At 38.9% G+C, this 13,366-nt stretch overlaps 1 protein-coding gene across 8 annotated transcripts in view; it reads left to right on the top strand.

Annotated features, from left to right (window-relative positions):
- Window positions 1–11,864, top strand: part of CPEB1 (cytoplasmic polyadenylation element binding protein 1) — a 25,750-nt gene extending 13,886 nt beyond the window's left edge. For 6 of the 8 annotated variants that reach the window (XM_072402232.1, XM_072402229.1, XM_072402228.1 and 3 more), the window contains 9 exons: window positions 3,409–3,626; window positions 3,832–4,084; window positions 5,375–5,488; window positions 6,292–6,396; window positions 7,434–7,570; window positions 7,699–7,897; window positions 8,111–8,205; window positions 9,054–9,134; window positions 10,419–11,864. In XM_072402232.1, coding sequence (XP_072258333.1) covers window positions 3,409–3,626; window positions 3,832–4,084; window positions 5,375–5,488; window positions 6,292–6,396; window positions 7,434–7,570; window positions 7,699–7,897; window positions 8,111–8,205; window positions 9,054–9,134; window positions 10,419–10,529 — 1,313 coding nt within the window. In that variant the 3' untranslated portion in view covers window positions 10,530–11,864. The remainder of the gene's footprint in view (window positions 1–3,408; window positions 3,627–3,831; window positions 4,085–5,374; window positions 5,489–6,291; window positions 6,397–7,433; window positions 7,571–7,698; window positions 7,898–8,110; window positions 8,206–9,053; window positions 9,135–10,418) is intronic. The other 2 variants (XM_072402231.1, XM_072402230.1) reach the window with 1 other exon arrangement.
- The last annotated feature ends 1,502 nt before the right edge of the window (window positions 11,865–13,366 follow it).

Below are 13,366 nucleotides of genomic sequence, written 5' to 3'. Positions count from 1 at the left end.
ATCTCTGCAAAGTGAGGTTAAATTTTTCATGGAGTCACATGGCCAGTTTACTTATCCTGGTGTCTTATTTATAAACAGTTTGGAAATTGTAGGAGATGGGTAGTATATCAGATTTGTATTACCTGTCCCAGGGCATAACATAAAATGCAGAAGAGAATGTGAGAAGTAACATTTATTAGCAGTGATGTGAACTACCCAGTGGGGACAGATGGTGGTAAAATCTTCTTCTCTGTTCTATGCATCTCAGGATGAACAGGTTTACTGCTTTCTCTTCTCATGTGGATTTCTCTTCACTGCAAATCATGAGGATACATGAGAAGGATTTACTGGAACAAGAGTTAGGAGTAATTACATGATCTAACCCCCCCCCCCCCCAATAGGAAATGTTCCTTTTCTGTCACTATCAGTGCTTCTCTAATTACCAGAACAGGAAATTGTGTCAAATCTTCCCTATGCAGACTTTCCAGCCGATAGAAAGGCAACAAAGTCTAGCTGCCTTTGACCTATGGCAAGGTGTCTTTCACCCAGAAAACTGCCTTCCTGGATCTTTCCCTCTTCAGACAACTCTATGTAAAAACAAATGATGGCAGTGAATGAAGATTTCAACTGATCAAACCAGCCTACCTGGCACAAACAATCATGCAACATTTGAAGTTGCCTAAATCTACTTTGTTCCTCGTTTTAATGCTCAGTTTGACCTTTAGCAGGCTGTCATAACAGGTCTGCATGCCTAAATGTTTCTGCCATGTGTGAAACTAGGTAAGTCCATTTACATGCAGTTGGAACAGGTATGCTGAATAGTAGGGAGTGTTTATGCCCACAACCTGGCTTTTTAGAGTCTTATCTGCCATGCTTTCACATGTAGCTAGTGGCTCAATATTGAAACAAAAGCATGCAGGTTAGGGTTCTGACTGTATTTTTTACTTTTAGCATGCTTAATTAGGTCAGTGACTTGTGGATTTGAAGGTGGTAAGTAGGCATATTAGAAATTTGCTCTATTTTATTTTTCTCAGATATTGCCATTTAACTTCAAACTATAGGCAATTCTTTACAGCTCAAAATTTGGGAGAACCCACAAGTTTTATGTTGGTGGCTGTTTCTCCGAGTCAGCACGGCTTTCCACAGAAGCAAGTAAATGTTTATTTAAACAGAATGAACCTTCATTTTAGGAATCTGTTAAACTGTACTTCTATTAGGTGAATATTGGTGTTGGACTTTCTTTCAATTGCTCTAACCAAGCTTGCAGTTATTTTGGCTTGGTCCCAGGGATGCTGTTATACAGGAGGTTGTGTTCTGGAGAAGATTGACTGGTCCTGGATCTAATCCCTGCATATACTTCTGCATTAAAGGGTGTGATTCAGCAGAATGCACCCCATGCCCTGCCTGAATAGTCTGTGCCAAGTTCTAAAATAGATATTGCAGGGGAATGAGGGCTGCAGTTCTGGTCTCCAGGGTCTGTCCTTTTTGATTTTCGGCCTAAACCAGATGTCATGTATTGGCACGTCTAAACTGTAACTTTAAAACTGAATCTTCTCAACTATTCAGTACAGTTTTGACATTAATAGACTGCTTTGGTAAGAATGCTATTCAAGTGTTCCAGAAACTACTGGAAGGGACTTGTGTGAATTTGTGCCCCCAAAAAACATGAATTTCATTTGTAAAGGAAATATGCAGGATGAGTTAAAGCAATTAAATTCTAATTTTGAACATTTATAAAGTTTTTGTGGCTGTTTTGTTACTAGGCCATAGAAGGAATTACAATTTTCATGTTTTAGAACAGTGTTTCCCAACCTTTCTTAGTCGCGGCACATATTTTACAATTAGAAAAATCCCACGGAACACCACCAAAAAGTCAGACACGTAAATTAGCTACCTGCTGCCATCTAGTGGAAGAGTTTTTTTTGGTTCTGCCTATCACTATACATCGCTGGTATAGACAAATGAAGACAAATTTTTTGCAGTAAATAAATCATTTTGGGACCAATTAACTGAAATTGGATATTTTCCCACGGTACACCCGAAGATCTCTCAAGGCAAACTAGTGTGTCGCGGAACAGCGGTTGAAAAACACTGTTTTAGAAGATGCTTTAGCATTTGTTTAGGCCACTTTTACATGTGCCAGGATGGTTGATCGGATGATGGGACGACAGGCACTGCACACACGTCAGATTCTCATCCGATATCGCCCCTGAGCCGATTATTGGACAAGAACCACTGCAAGTGTGTACGTAGCCTTAACCTCCCTAGCGGTCTGATTCTGGCCGTATTTCCATGCAACAAGCAGTACAGTTTTTTTGCATGGAAATTTATTTTGCATTGTATGAAAGGTAATAAATTGAATAAACTTAAAAAAACAAAAATCTGTTAAACGTAAAATGTGATATACTGTACAGCAGCCTACATAATGATATATGAATATTTCTTTGTATTGGACTTGAATTTCCCGCTGCCAAGTCCATGCTGCATGCACAGACGTCACTTAGGATCCCTGTCGGATGTCTCTGCACTTTGTGGCTGGACATTGGAGGAGGCAGATGTGTCCCCAGGACCTGCAGGGACTCCAATTACCGTTTTTTGCATGTAAAAATCAACCCCGAGTCACTCGGGAATACCGCTAGCAGGGTTAAAGTGGACATATGTTATCAATGAAGATTAGAGGTAGCTCTCCCAATGGCTACCTTTTGGAAAATACCATTTTCCAGTGTCCTTTGATTCTAGAAGGCTGTAACAAGATTGAGATGTTAAGCCAACCACACAACAAAACCTGTAAATGTAGGTTACTTTGCAATCCCTGAGGCTCTAGAGTTTTAAAGCTGAATAATGTGGCAGGACACAATTCTAGCTGTAAGATGAGCTGTGTTTAGCCAAGATATTAGGGGCTTCACAAATGAGTACTAACTGGATTGTGGTGCTGGCTATTGTCTTCAGCCAGATTTGGTTCACATTAACAACCATCAAAGTAAGAGTTCGGTACTGGTTAGAACCTGCAGCAAATCTTGGCAGCATCCCTTTTTGTGGGGTGTGTGTGCCTTTGTCACTCTGCTTTGGGCTCATGGCACAGGTTAACCCTTGGTGCTACGTTTTGTTCCTGATGGAGGCATATTGTAATGCTTTTAGACCACCTATACAAAGGGTTCTGTTTAGCATTAAAACATCTAGGTGTACCCTGACATTTGTGTTTTGGTGTCCCATCCAGGGCTACAATGCTGCAACTAATCACTGAGGACTGAAGGTCTTCCAGTTAAAGCTAATAGAAAATCGATGGTTCAGGTTAAAAACGTACAGGGATATCTTTTTGAATAAAAACTGTGACTCTTCATTAGTTAAATTACCAGCAAGTAAACTACTACTGCATGTCAATAAAGCTTTTAAAAGTGCATGAATAATCTTCAGCTTTTATTTTTCTAGTTTTCAACCTACTCAACAACCCTCTTGGTAAACCACCACCTCTTGGCTTCTTGCCACTGGATCCCATTGGCTCAGACTTGGTAGAGAAATACCCCTCCCCTCTTCTGCGTGGCCCTCGATTGGACAGCCGTTCAATTTTAGACTCCCGCTCTAGCAGCCCTTCAGATTCTGATACAAGTGGATTCAGCTCTGGCTCAGATCACCTTTCTGATTTGATTGTAAGTTAATGGAAAATTTTCTTTTCTTGTAATGAGCTTAGGTATGTCACTTGTACCTTCTAAAAAACAAGCTCAGTCTTATTTAAAAATGGCATCTTCCAAAGCATTATTTGGTAGTATTGTATTTGGTGCACAATGGCCAGTGTTTTAATGTGCATTTTAACTTGATAAATTTCACTAACTGGTAATGTCTGATTTACTCCAGTCTAGCCTGCGAATTTCTCCTCCTCTCCCATTCCTGCCCTTGGGAGGTGGTGTGTCTCGAGACCCTTTAAAGCTGGGCATTGGCTCAAGGCTTGATCCAGACCATGCTGCTTTAGCAGCAGCAACAGCTTCCCCCATGGGGATGTCAAAGAGATGGCCAGGTGCTTCTGTCTGGCCATCTTGGGACCTTTTAGAATCTGCTGAAGACCCTTTTAGCATTGAAAGGGAAGCTCGTCTGCATAGACAGGCTGCAGGTAAGAAAATGTACCATTACTATGTACTCTAAATGAATGTTAAGTCACTCTTCGAACATATTGCTGTACTGGACCATTCTAGAGGCTATTACTGCTGGAACAATGCATGTTCTCCCATGTTTGTGTGGGTTTCCTCTAAAATTCCAAAAACATGCAGTTATTTCTATTGTGTTCCCCCTCCAAAACTGACCTTAGGCTGTATTAAAGACATAACTATGGTGGGGCTATAAAAATACTGTATAATACTTCCTGAGTGAGAAGTTTCCTGTCGCTGTCCTTTTTCTACAATAAAAACTTCTCCCTGGTTATTGTGGGTAGCATAGGGTAGGAATACATTTTAACTTGGATGGCTTAAGCATGTTTGAAAAGATATGTAAAGTGAACTGAAATTAATTTGAAAACTAGTTTCCTTTTTGATTAACAAGAATCTACTCAGTTTTAAGAATTGGTAAGACCATTTTCTAGATTTTACACTATTTTTTGAACTGGAATCTATGCAAGATAAATATAATGGGCTATGTTTTTAAAACTTGCTGGTAACATCCTCTGTTGCATATTTAATGCTGGGTAAAAGCATTCTGCTCACTGTCCTATGTTTTTCTCAAACTACTGAATAAGTTTTTCTCAAATGCAAAAGTTTGCGTATACCACTGTCCTAGTCCACCTGACTTTAGTGCACAAACTATCAGTGCTATCCATATTTGGTCTCTAAGGCAGCTATTTCCAAAGTTAGTGGTTTAATTCTACCTTCTGCAGTGCCAAATTTATGATGCATGACCTCAATTATACCGTTTATTGCAATTTAAAAAATCCAATGCGGTCCTGTTTTGCAATTTTCCATAAAATGAAAGTAAATCTCAACTCGTATAGCGTTGTTGGTTGCCGCTAGGGTTGTGATGGCAGCTAGAATAGCGAGGTGGACAAATCAGAGGCATGAAAGTTCTACAGTAGTTTGTACAGATAATTATGGTATAATGGCTGCTGGAATTCAGTTTTCCCACAGCTGTTTTGTTTTTTATAGGAATTAGTTAATTACTTTTTGGTACAGAAAAATCCCCAAAGTTTAGGTTTAAAGCTGAGTTGGGGAGCCAAAAAGGGGTGAACAAGGAGCATGATGGGTATTAGAGGGACATGGAATGGCACTATTGTAAGTTCTGGGGCAATTATACTAGCCCTATGCACCAAAAGTATGGAAGTGAGGAGCTTCTTGTAGTGTCACACATGTCCTGTAAAAGTTCAATTACTTTTTTAAGGCAAAACCTAATGCTTTAATGCTTATTTGATTGCCAGCTGTAAATGAAGCAACGTGCACATGGAGTGGTCAGCTTCCTCCTCGCAACTACAAGAATCCATTGTATTCCTGCAAGGTGTTTCTTGGTGGTGTTCCATGGGATATCACAGAAAGTGAGTGTACCAAATGTTCTTTTCAGTCTGTACAATTGTTAACCTTCAATTTCTGTAATTTTAAAGTTTTTTAACAAACTGATAGAAAGTTCAGTTGGGAGACACCTGTTTGACAACTTGTTAGATTACTTTCTCTTAACAAAATTTTTAATCTATGCCTACATCTTAAATGGCCTGGCTATCCCTATACTTAACCTCCCTAGCAGTCTAATTCCATTCAAATTTCCATGCAAAAAGCAGTACAATTTTTTTTGCATGGAAATTTATTTTTCATTGTGGGCTGTAATTCTTGGGCATAACTCACCTATATTAAATTTATTATTAAACTTTAAATAACAATATGCAATATAACTGTACATTAGCATATATATCTGTAATATATCATATGACCTGTATTATGTCATGGATATCATATGATATCATATTACTCAATATCAATTTCCTTACTGATCTGCATGCACCGACATCACTGGGGAAACTCCAGAGATTGTCGCTGCATTATGCAGCTGGAGATCGGTGGAGGAGGACATGTCCCCAGGACCAGCAGGACAGTGACGGAGCAAGGTAAGTGGGTTTTTTCTTTTTTTCTTTTTTTTTTTTTTTTTTTTTTTTTTTTTTTTTTTTTAGTTAGAAGCTACGCCGAGTATTACTCGGGATTTACCGTCTACTTTTTGCAGGTAAAATCCGACCTGAGTCACTCGTGAAAACCGCTAGGGGGGTTAAAATAGTTGGAGGAGTTTAAGACCTTTCAGTTATTGCTCTCTAGTTTTCCATGTTTTTATAACATCTCTCTTGACTTGCAGCTGGCCTGATCAACACATTTCGTGTGTTTGGTGCTCTGAGTGTTGAGTGGCCTGGTAAGGATGGAAAACATCCCCGTTGTCCACCTAAAGGTAATATGCCTAAAGGTAATGCCAGAGCGGTAGGAACTTACTTTATTTGAGCACTTTTGTGGTGCTGCACTGTGGACCATCTTTAGAACTTCTAGTCACGGTGATGGGATTACTGCAAGGCTTTCAATATTAAACAATTAAAAGCTATGATGTAACCATAGCAATCGCTCAGTAGTTCTTTGCTTTTTAGTAATAAATGGATGTATTGATCAAATTTTACCTATTGATGAAATCACACATGGATAGGGGACCATTTTAATCCTACATTACTGTGTAAAGGAATAAAAATAACCTTCACCTAAACACCCATGTATCGAGTGGTAGCTGGTCCAGGAAAGTCCTACAAATGGCATGCATTCTTTTAAGTTTTGTGAAAACTGATTGTTGCATAAAAAAAAGTTCTAGTATTGGAGGAGTTGTACAGTTTTTGTTTTTTACAATGTTGGTGTAGGCCCTGGTATGCTTTTAGACTCTTCCTATGAGACAAACTGGCTCTTTTTTTAGGGTATGTAAACGACTTTTCTACAGATTGTATATATTGGTGTTAAAAGGTTAAAGCTAATACACCCCCCCCCCCATCCAAAGAGGAGAAAAAAAGCAAGCCACATATTTAAAATGGCTCCATAAGTTCTAAATATGCTTTATTCTGAGCCAGATGTTGTTGCTAAATGGGAACACTGAACACTTGATTGCTTTAAAAAGTATATAATAAAGTGGTAGCTAGAATTGTGGTCAGTAATTTAAACTTGTGTAGGAAGTAATAGTCCTTTAAGGGCTATTGTGAGAAAAAATTGGCTCTTGATCCCACTCTGCAAATATCCATGGGCTTGACTGTCTCTTTAAAAACTAACATTTGTGCGGAGCCTCATAAATTGATGAAGGGCAAAAGGCAGAATTTAGGCACAAAAAGATCAAAATTGATTACTTTTTTTCTCAAGTATGCTGGAATTTGCAGACAAGAATAAGAACTGGATTTATATGATCTATGCTACAATAGAACAATTTGAATGCATACCTATACATTTGGTGTTATAGACCATTTATCATTTCAGGCTATGTATATCTGGTTTTCGAGTCTGAGAAGTCGGTGCGAGCACTACTTCAGGCCTGCACACAGGATTTGCTAAATCAAGATGGACTGAGTGAACACTACTTCAAAATGTCAAGTCGCAGAATGCGCTGCAAGGAGGTAACTCAATTCAAAATGGCTGAAATACTAAGTCTTGTGGTACTTTCTCAAAGATTGGAGATGCCATCTCCAATCTTTGCCTTTTTACTTGAGCATGGACATTGTTCACTGTCTTTCTGTATTTTTAGGTGCAGGTCATTCCTTGGGTGCTGGCAGACAGCAACTTTGTGCGCAGTCCTTCACAGCGTTTAGATCCCAGCAAGACTGTATTTGTTGGTGCTTTGCATGGCATGCTAAATGCTGAAGCCCTTTCCTCAATAATGAATGACCTTTTCGGTGGAGTGGTCTACGCTGGCATTGATACTGATAAGCACAAGTACCCAATTGGTGAGTGGCAATCATTGCGTCTACTGCAGCTGAAATCTTTCGTTTTGATATGGGAGGTAAATGTTAGATTTTTGTTTTTTTTATTGCTTTATCTTCCTATTCCAGGGTTATCTGAATTCTTCTATCCCAGTGTCATTAAAATATAAATTTTTGTACTGTAACTTATGCCTTGGTTGGACTTTAATATTTGTTTTTAATACTGATATTGCTTAGGTTCTGGACGTGTCACTTTCAACAACCAACGCAGTTATTTAAAGGCTGTGAGTGCAGCTTTTGTGGAGATAAAAACTGCCAAGTTCACAAAAAAGGTGAGTAACCCTTTTAAGCCTTCTGCCAGTTGCTTAACGCAAATCTTTAGTATGTAACCTACTAGCAAATGTGCATGGCTTTCTGTGACTTTATTGTAATGACATGACCTGTTTTGTGACTAATCCAAAGACTTGGGTTACATGTATTGCTTGTATAAAATGGTTTTCAGCTTACAGTCCTCACTTCATTACAAGAGAGGAGTGGCTATTAAGGTCATTGATGGCACTTTTACTTGGTCTACTGTAGACACTTTTTTCACTGCCACATTGTATAAAATGAAATGTTGCTGGATGACTAGTTACGGTTTTCATTTAGCTGCTCTATATGTATATATCAACAGCCTGTCACATCCACCAATAATGGCATAATTTGAATTTGCTAACTTACATTTTAGTGTGACATCTAAAATGCAGGAAAGGGTTTCCCAGTAGTGAGGAATGTTAACTTTTTGCATAGTATTAATAAATAACCTTCTCATTGCAGATCCTTACTTAAATGTTAGAACTGGTGCCATGTATTAGGGACTGCCACTTAAACAGCTTTGTCCTGTTTACATGAAAGGCTTAATAAATAAATGTGGTCACTAATATTTCTAGCTGTGCTTACTTTGATTTGGAGATTAAATGGCACTAGAATTGCTCTTCACATTCATGTCTAAGACTACATTTAGATAATGTGCCATTTGACTTCTCAAACATTTACCAAAATGAGACATGATGCAGTAAACATTTAAAAAGTGCTGGTTTTCCAAAATGATCCAGATTCTCTTCTGTCATGGCATAAATTCTGTATGTAAGAAATCTGCATATGTTCTGTAGTAATGCCATTGTTTTCCTTCTCTTTTCAGGTTCAGATAGATCCTTACCTTGAAGATTCAGTGTGCCAGGCTTGCAATTCTCAGCCTGGTCCATTTTTCTGCAGGGACCAGGTAAATGTATAATAGATTTTTGGACCATTTTTTTCTGCTTTTAGAATTAATTTATTCATTGCAACAATGAAGACAGTAAGCACTAACTGCTGATCTGTCAGTGAATTTAGATGGATTATTGAATATTTTGGTTCCCTATTTGACCAGTAAATGGGTAGTTTAAGAACACCTACAACAAATATGTACTTGGAGAATTCTCTAAGATCCATTTAAATGTTCAAAGACCTTTCCATTCACTACACTGATGCTGTCATTCTTGGGCTCCCAATGTAAAAGCAGAAACATGAGAGCCATCGCAGCAGTGAGTGCCTACAGAATTCTTTTACAGGTGAACATAAAATGGACCTAAACTGAAGTCATCAGGTAGAGGATGTTTTAGTCCAGAGGTCTGCAAACTCCGGCCTTTAGGCCAGATACGGCCCAGCCAGTAGTTTGTTCCTGCCTAATGCCCCCGGCCCAATCCAGCCTAATGCTGGCCTGCAACCTGCAGCGGAGCTGGAACAAATCCACTATTAGGTGCTATAACAAGCAACTTTTTCTCTGCTTAAAAGTTCAAAACTAGGGCTACTATCAAGGCAAATACACCAGTAAATGTGCAAATAAAAGAGGGGGGGGGGTGGGGTTGGGGTGTCAGCTCCTCTGAATGGACTATAGAAGGCATCCTTGTTTATCCAGATATTGATGTGGCTGGGACTGTAACAGCCATGCTACCCACAAGTCAGGGTTTGAAAGACTATTTTTGTCACTGAAAATCAGATTTGAGGTCTTCTAGGAGTATGCAGCAGAATATAATGGTTTAAAGGAATACCTTAGTTTTGGATTTATTATAGAAGTAGATTAACATGTTCCAGTATTGTAATAACAAAGGATGTGATTTTTAAATTTAAATGGTAAAATATTTTACTGGTAATACATCAAACTTTTATCTGTAACCTTAGCACTTAGCTAAAAGGAAATTAATGTTTGTAATTTGATAAAATAAAGCCACGTTGATTTGGGCTATAGACTTTAGACACTGTATCTTCATAGTCTAAATATACTTGACTTGGGCATGTTTTTTCATCAGCATGATGCACTAGTATGATAAAAGGTAGTACTTGTATTTGCATACCAGTTCAGCACTGGTTCTGGTAATTTTTTTATCAGAATATGCCTTTTGTTATGCAGTGTCTAAATCTTGAAAAAAACTGCATTTGACACTATACTGAAATGTTGGGATATGCATTTTGATATTTGCAAGTATATAACTCTTATATTTTTTTTTTTTATTTTTTTTTTTTTTAGGTTTGCTTCAAATATTTCTGCCGTTCCTGCTGGCACTGGCAACACTCAATGGAGATCCTGCGTCACCACCGCCCTCTAATGCGTAACCAGAAGAGCCGTGATTCCAGCTAAGGTCACCCAGAGGAATATGCTGAAGAGATGATTAGGTCCTGTTCCCCCTCTAAGCAGGACATAGGAGCACTTAACTTTTTGTTGACAGGAGTCGGTGGATGGTGGGGGAAGTCACGTTATACTGTTTTGGCACTTGCTGTACATTGTGATAGTTTTTGCACTTGTGCACAGTGAGTTCTTGCCAGGGAGAGGATTTTTTTCTTTTTATGGTTATGGAGGTACATATTTTACCACCAATGTTTTGCAGTTCCCATGCAAGTCCTCTAACACTTGCTGAATGTAAGCAGTGTGTGGACAGTTGTCTGAAGGTTTGACTATTATGCCTCAGTCTTTTTTGTTTTTTTTTTTGTTTTTTTTGTTTTTTTTTTTTTTATTGCAGGCGCTTCTTGTTTTACATTCCTTGCAAATACTGCGGGTGATGCATATTCATTGACAGTTGCCCAGTTTTTTGCCGTTGCCATACAGTGCCTTTCGATGCCTTCCAATTTCTTTAATGTCCCATCTGAACTGCATTAATTGGTTGTTCAGTTGGCATTTTTACTGGAACAACAATAGCAGTATCTGCTCTTTATTTAAATCGAATCATATTTCATATTTTACCCTCTGTGGGATTTTTACCAGTTCCTTTTTACACTCTTAGAGATGGTTTTTAAGTCTACTTTTTTTTTTCCTGGCAGCTTTTAACATTAATGCAACTTTTCTGTTTCTGGGAGCTGCTAGTTTAAGAGAATAAACATGAATAGAAATTTGTACAACTGAACTTGCAACAAAAAGGACAGACTTGAGGCCTTGGCTGAAACAGATAATGACTTTTGTGTGTGTATATAGTTTTAAGGATGTTTGTTGCACTTTTTAATTTGCACTTCAGGGGATGGTAGAGTTTTTAATCACTTAATGTTTGGCTGGACAGTTAAGGGCTGTAATGTGTATATTTTCTTTAAGAATGGGGTAGAGGCTAGAGAGATACCTTTCTCCCGGAGGGGATGTGCCCATGCTCTTAGGTTGAGTATTTTGTTATAGGAAGGAGCTGACTTATGCGAACTGTTGCTAGCCTTTTTGAAATGTGTCCATGTGTTTTATTTCTGTCTCCCCCCCCTTTTGTTTGGAAGCTCTGTGCCAAAGATTCCACTGTCTGTAATGTTCCCTCTTTCCAGTACATGCTGAGCTAAATCTGCACTAGCTGCCCTGTGTGGGTATATTCTGTGAAGCTGTGTGTAAAGTCTCTACCTCATTGTAGTTATGCAAGCAGAAAAATGCACTTCTCCTACAGATGTGGTGTCGTTTTCTTTGTTTTTTTCTTTGTTTTGGCACATAATAAACACATTGAAGCAGTAAGTGACTGGTGCTTTTTTTGTATGGCACTTTAAGAAATGTATGTTTACCTTAATTTTTGCAAAATATTTAGAAATGTTTTATTGGGCCTCAGTTCCCAAACATTATTGTAAAGCCCTCCTTTGCATGTTAACAGTTAAGTTGCCTTATGCAGAAATAATACCCTCTAAATGTTTACACCAGGTTTTGAATACAGTGATTTACTGCAGAGCCAAATGGAAAATATCAAACCTAATTGCTAATAAGCTAGAAGTTAACATATTGACCAATACTGGTTCTAATAGCTTGGTTAGAATCCTTAAGGTATTCTAGAGCAGCAGTCATTGGTCCCCAAGAAAATGTTGGTGGTCTGCAGCTCTGGCCCCCCCAGCAGGATCAGGAGAAGGACTCCGATGGGGAGAGGGCGCACACCGGCCAGAGCCGCAGACATGTCTCCTGTACCGATTTGAAGGCTTAGGGCGGTGGGCAGGTTGTCTCTGGTCTGAGCCTGTGATGGGACAGTGGGCTGGTTCTGGCATCATGGCCCACTTTGGGAAAAGTTTCTTCCCCTTTAGAGTGACACACAGCTCCCCATGCATAGGTCAGTAGGTCCAAAAAGGTTGTCCTAGAACACCATTCTTGAGCATGAAAGTTAGCAAAGATAATATTTCTAAGTAGAAATGTGGCTTTTCTTAAAGGCAAGTTCTGCAACAGTAGTATTGTCGTAGGCTTGGCTTGTACCACAGTAAGATGAGAAGCTATGGGGTTTGCTACTTTGCATTTACAGCTACCTAACCCACTGGAATGGCTTAAAATGGCAGTTTTTAAACCTAATGTCTGAACAAGCTATAAAGTTGAGGAAGAGATCAGTGTTGCTTCAGCACTGTTTCCATGCTCCAAACATCATTTTATGGTTTCCTGTATAGTGGCAGGTTACCACAAGAGGGTGCTCTGGCCAAACGACAAACTGCATTGAGCTCAATAGGCATCTTGTGTCAGAGCTCCCTTTAGTGGTTACCAGAAGAGGTCCCTTCAATAGCAGTATGAAATGACACTACAGGGCTGCAGGTTACAGTGCAGAATGCAAACTTTTCCTGATGGACCAAAGGATATATTATAAAAGTTCAGTTATCCTTTAAATAGAATTATTTGCAACTAGAAGTGATTTTATACTGTACTTAAACCTATTAAAACGAGAAACTAATTTTTAAAGTGTGGATGGCTGCAGAACTGGCTTTTTTGTTTTGTGGCCAGCAACCTCTTTGAAGTAGTGATGCGTTAAAAGGATATCTGACACTGGCCAGATGGGGCTTTGTTCTGTGATACACAATACTCACCACTTGTCACATGAGCAAAGCATCACAGTTTATTCTTTAGAGCTAAATAGTCTTCTGCATACCCACCATGTATCGATCCTATCAACCAACTATGCCAACAGCCAACCTATACTTGCAGGAAAAATGGGACAGAAACAGATATGCAGAACACAGAAGAAAGGTAAGTGTCTTAGCATCAGGGAACTACTA

The sequence above is a fragment of the Pyxicephalus adspersus genome, chromosome 2 (genome assembly GCF_032062135.1).
Source record: "Pyxicephalus adspersus chromosome 2, UCB_Pads_2.0, whole genome shotgun sequence".
In the NCBI taxonomy this organism is placed as follows: domain Eukaryota; kingdom Metazoa; phylum Chordata; class Amphibia; order Anura; family Pyxicephalidae; genus Pyxicephalus; species Pyxicephalus adspersus.
The sequence above is the reverse complement of the archived record's forward strand: the minus strand, read 5'-3'. Positions and strand labels throughout refer to the sequence as shown.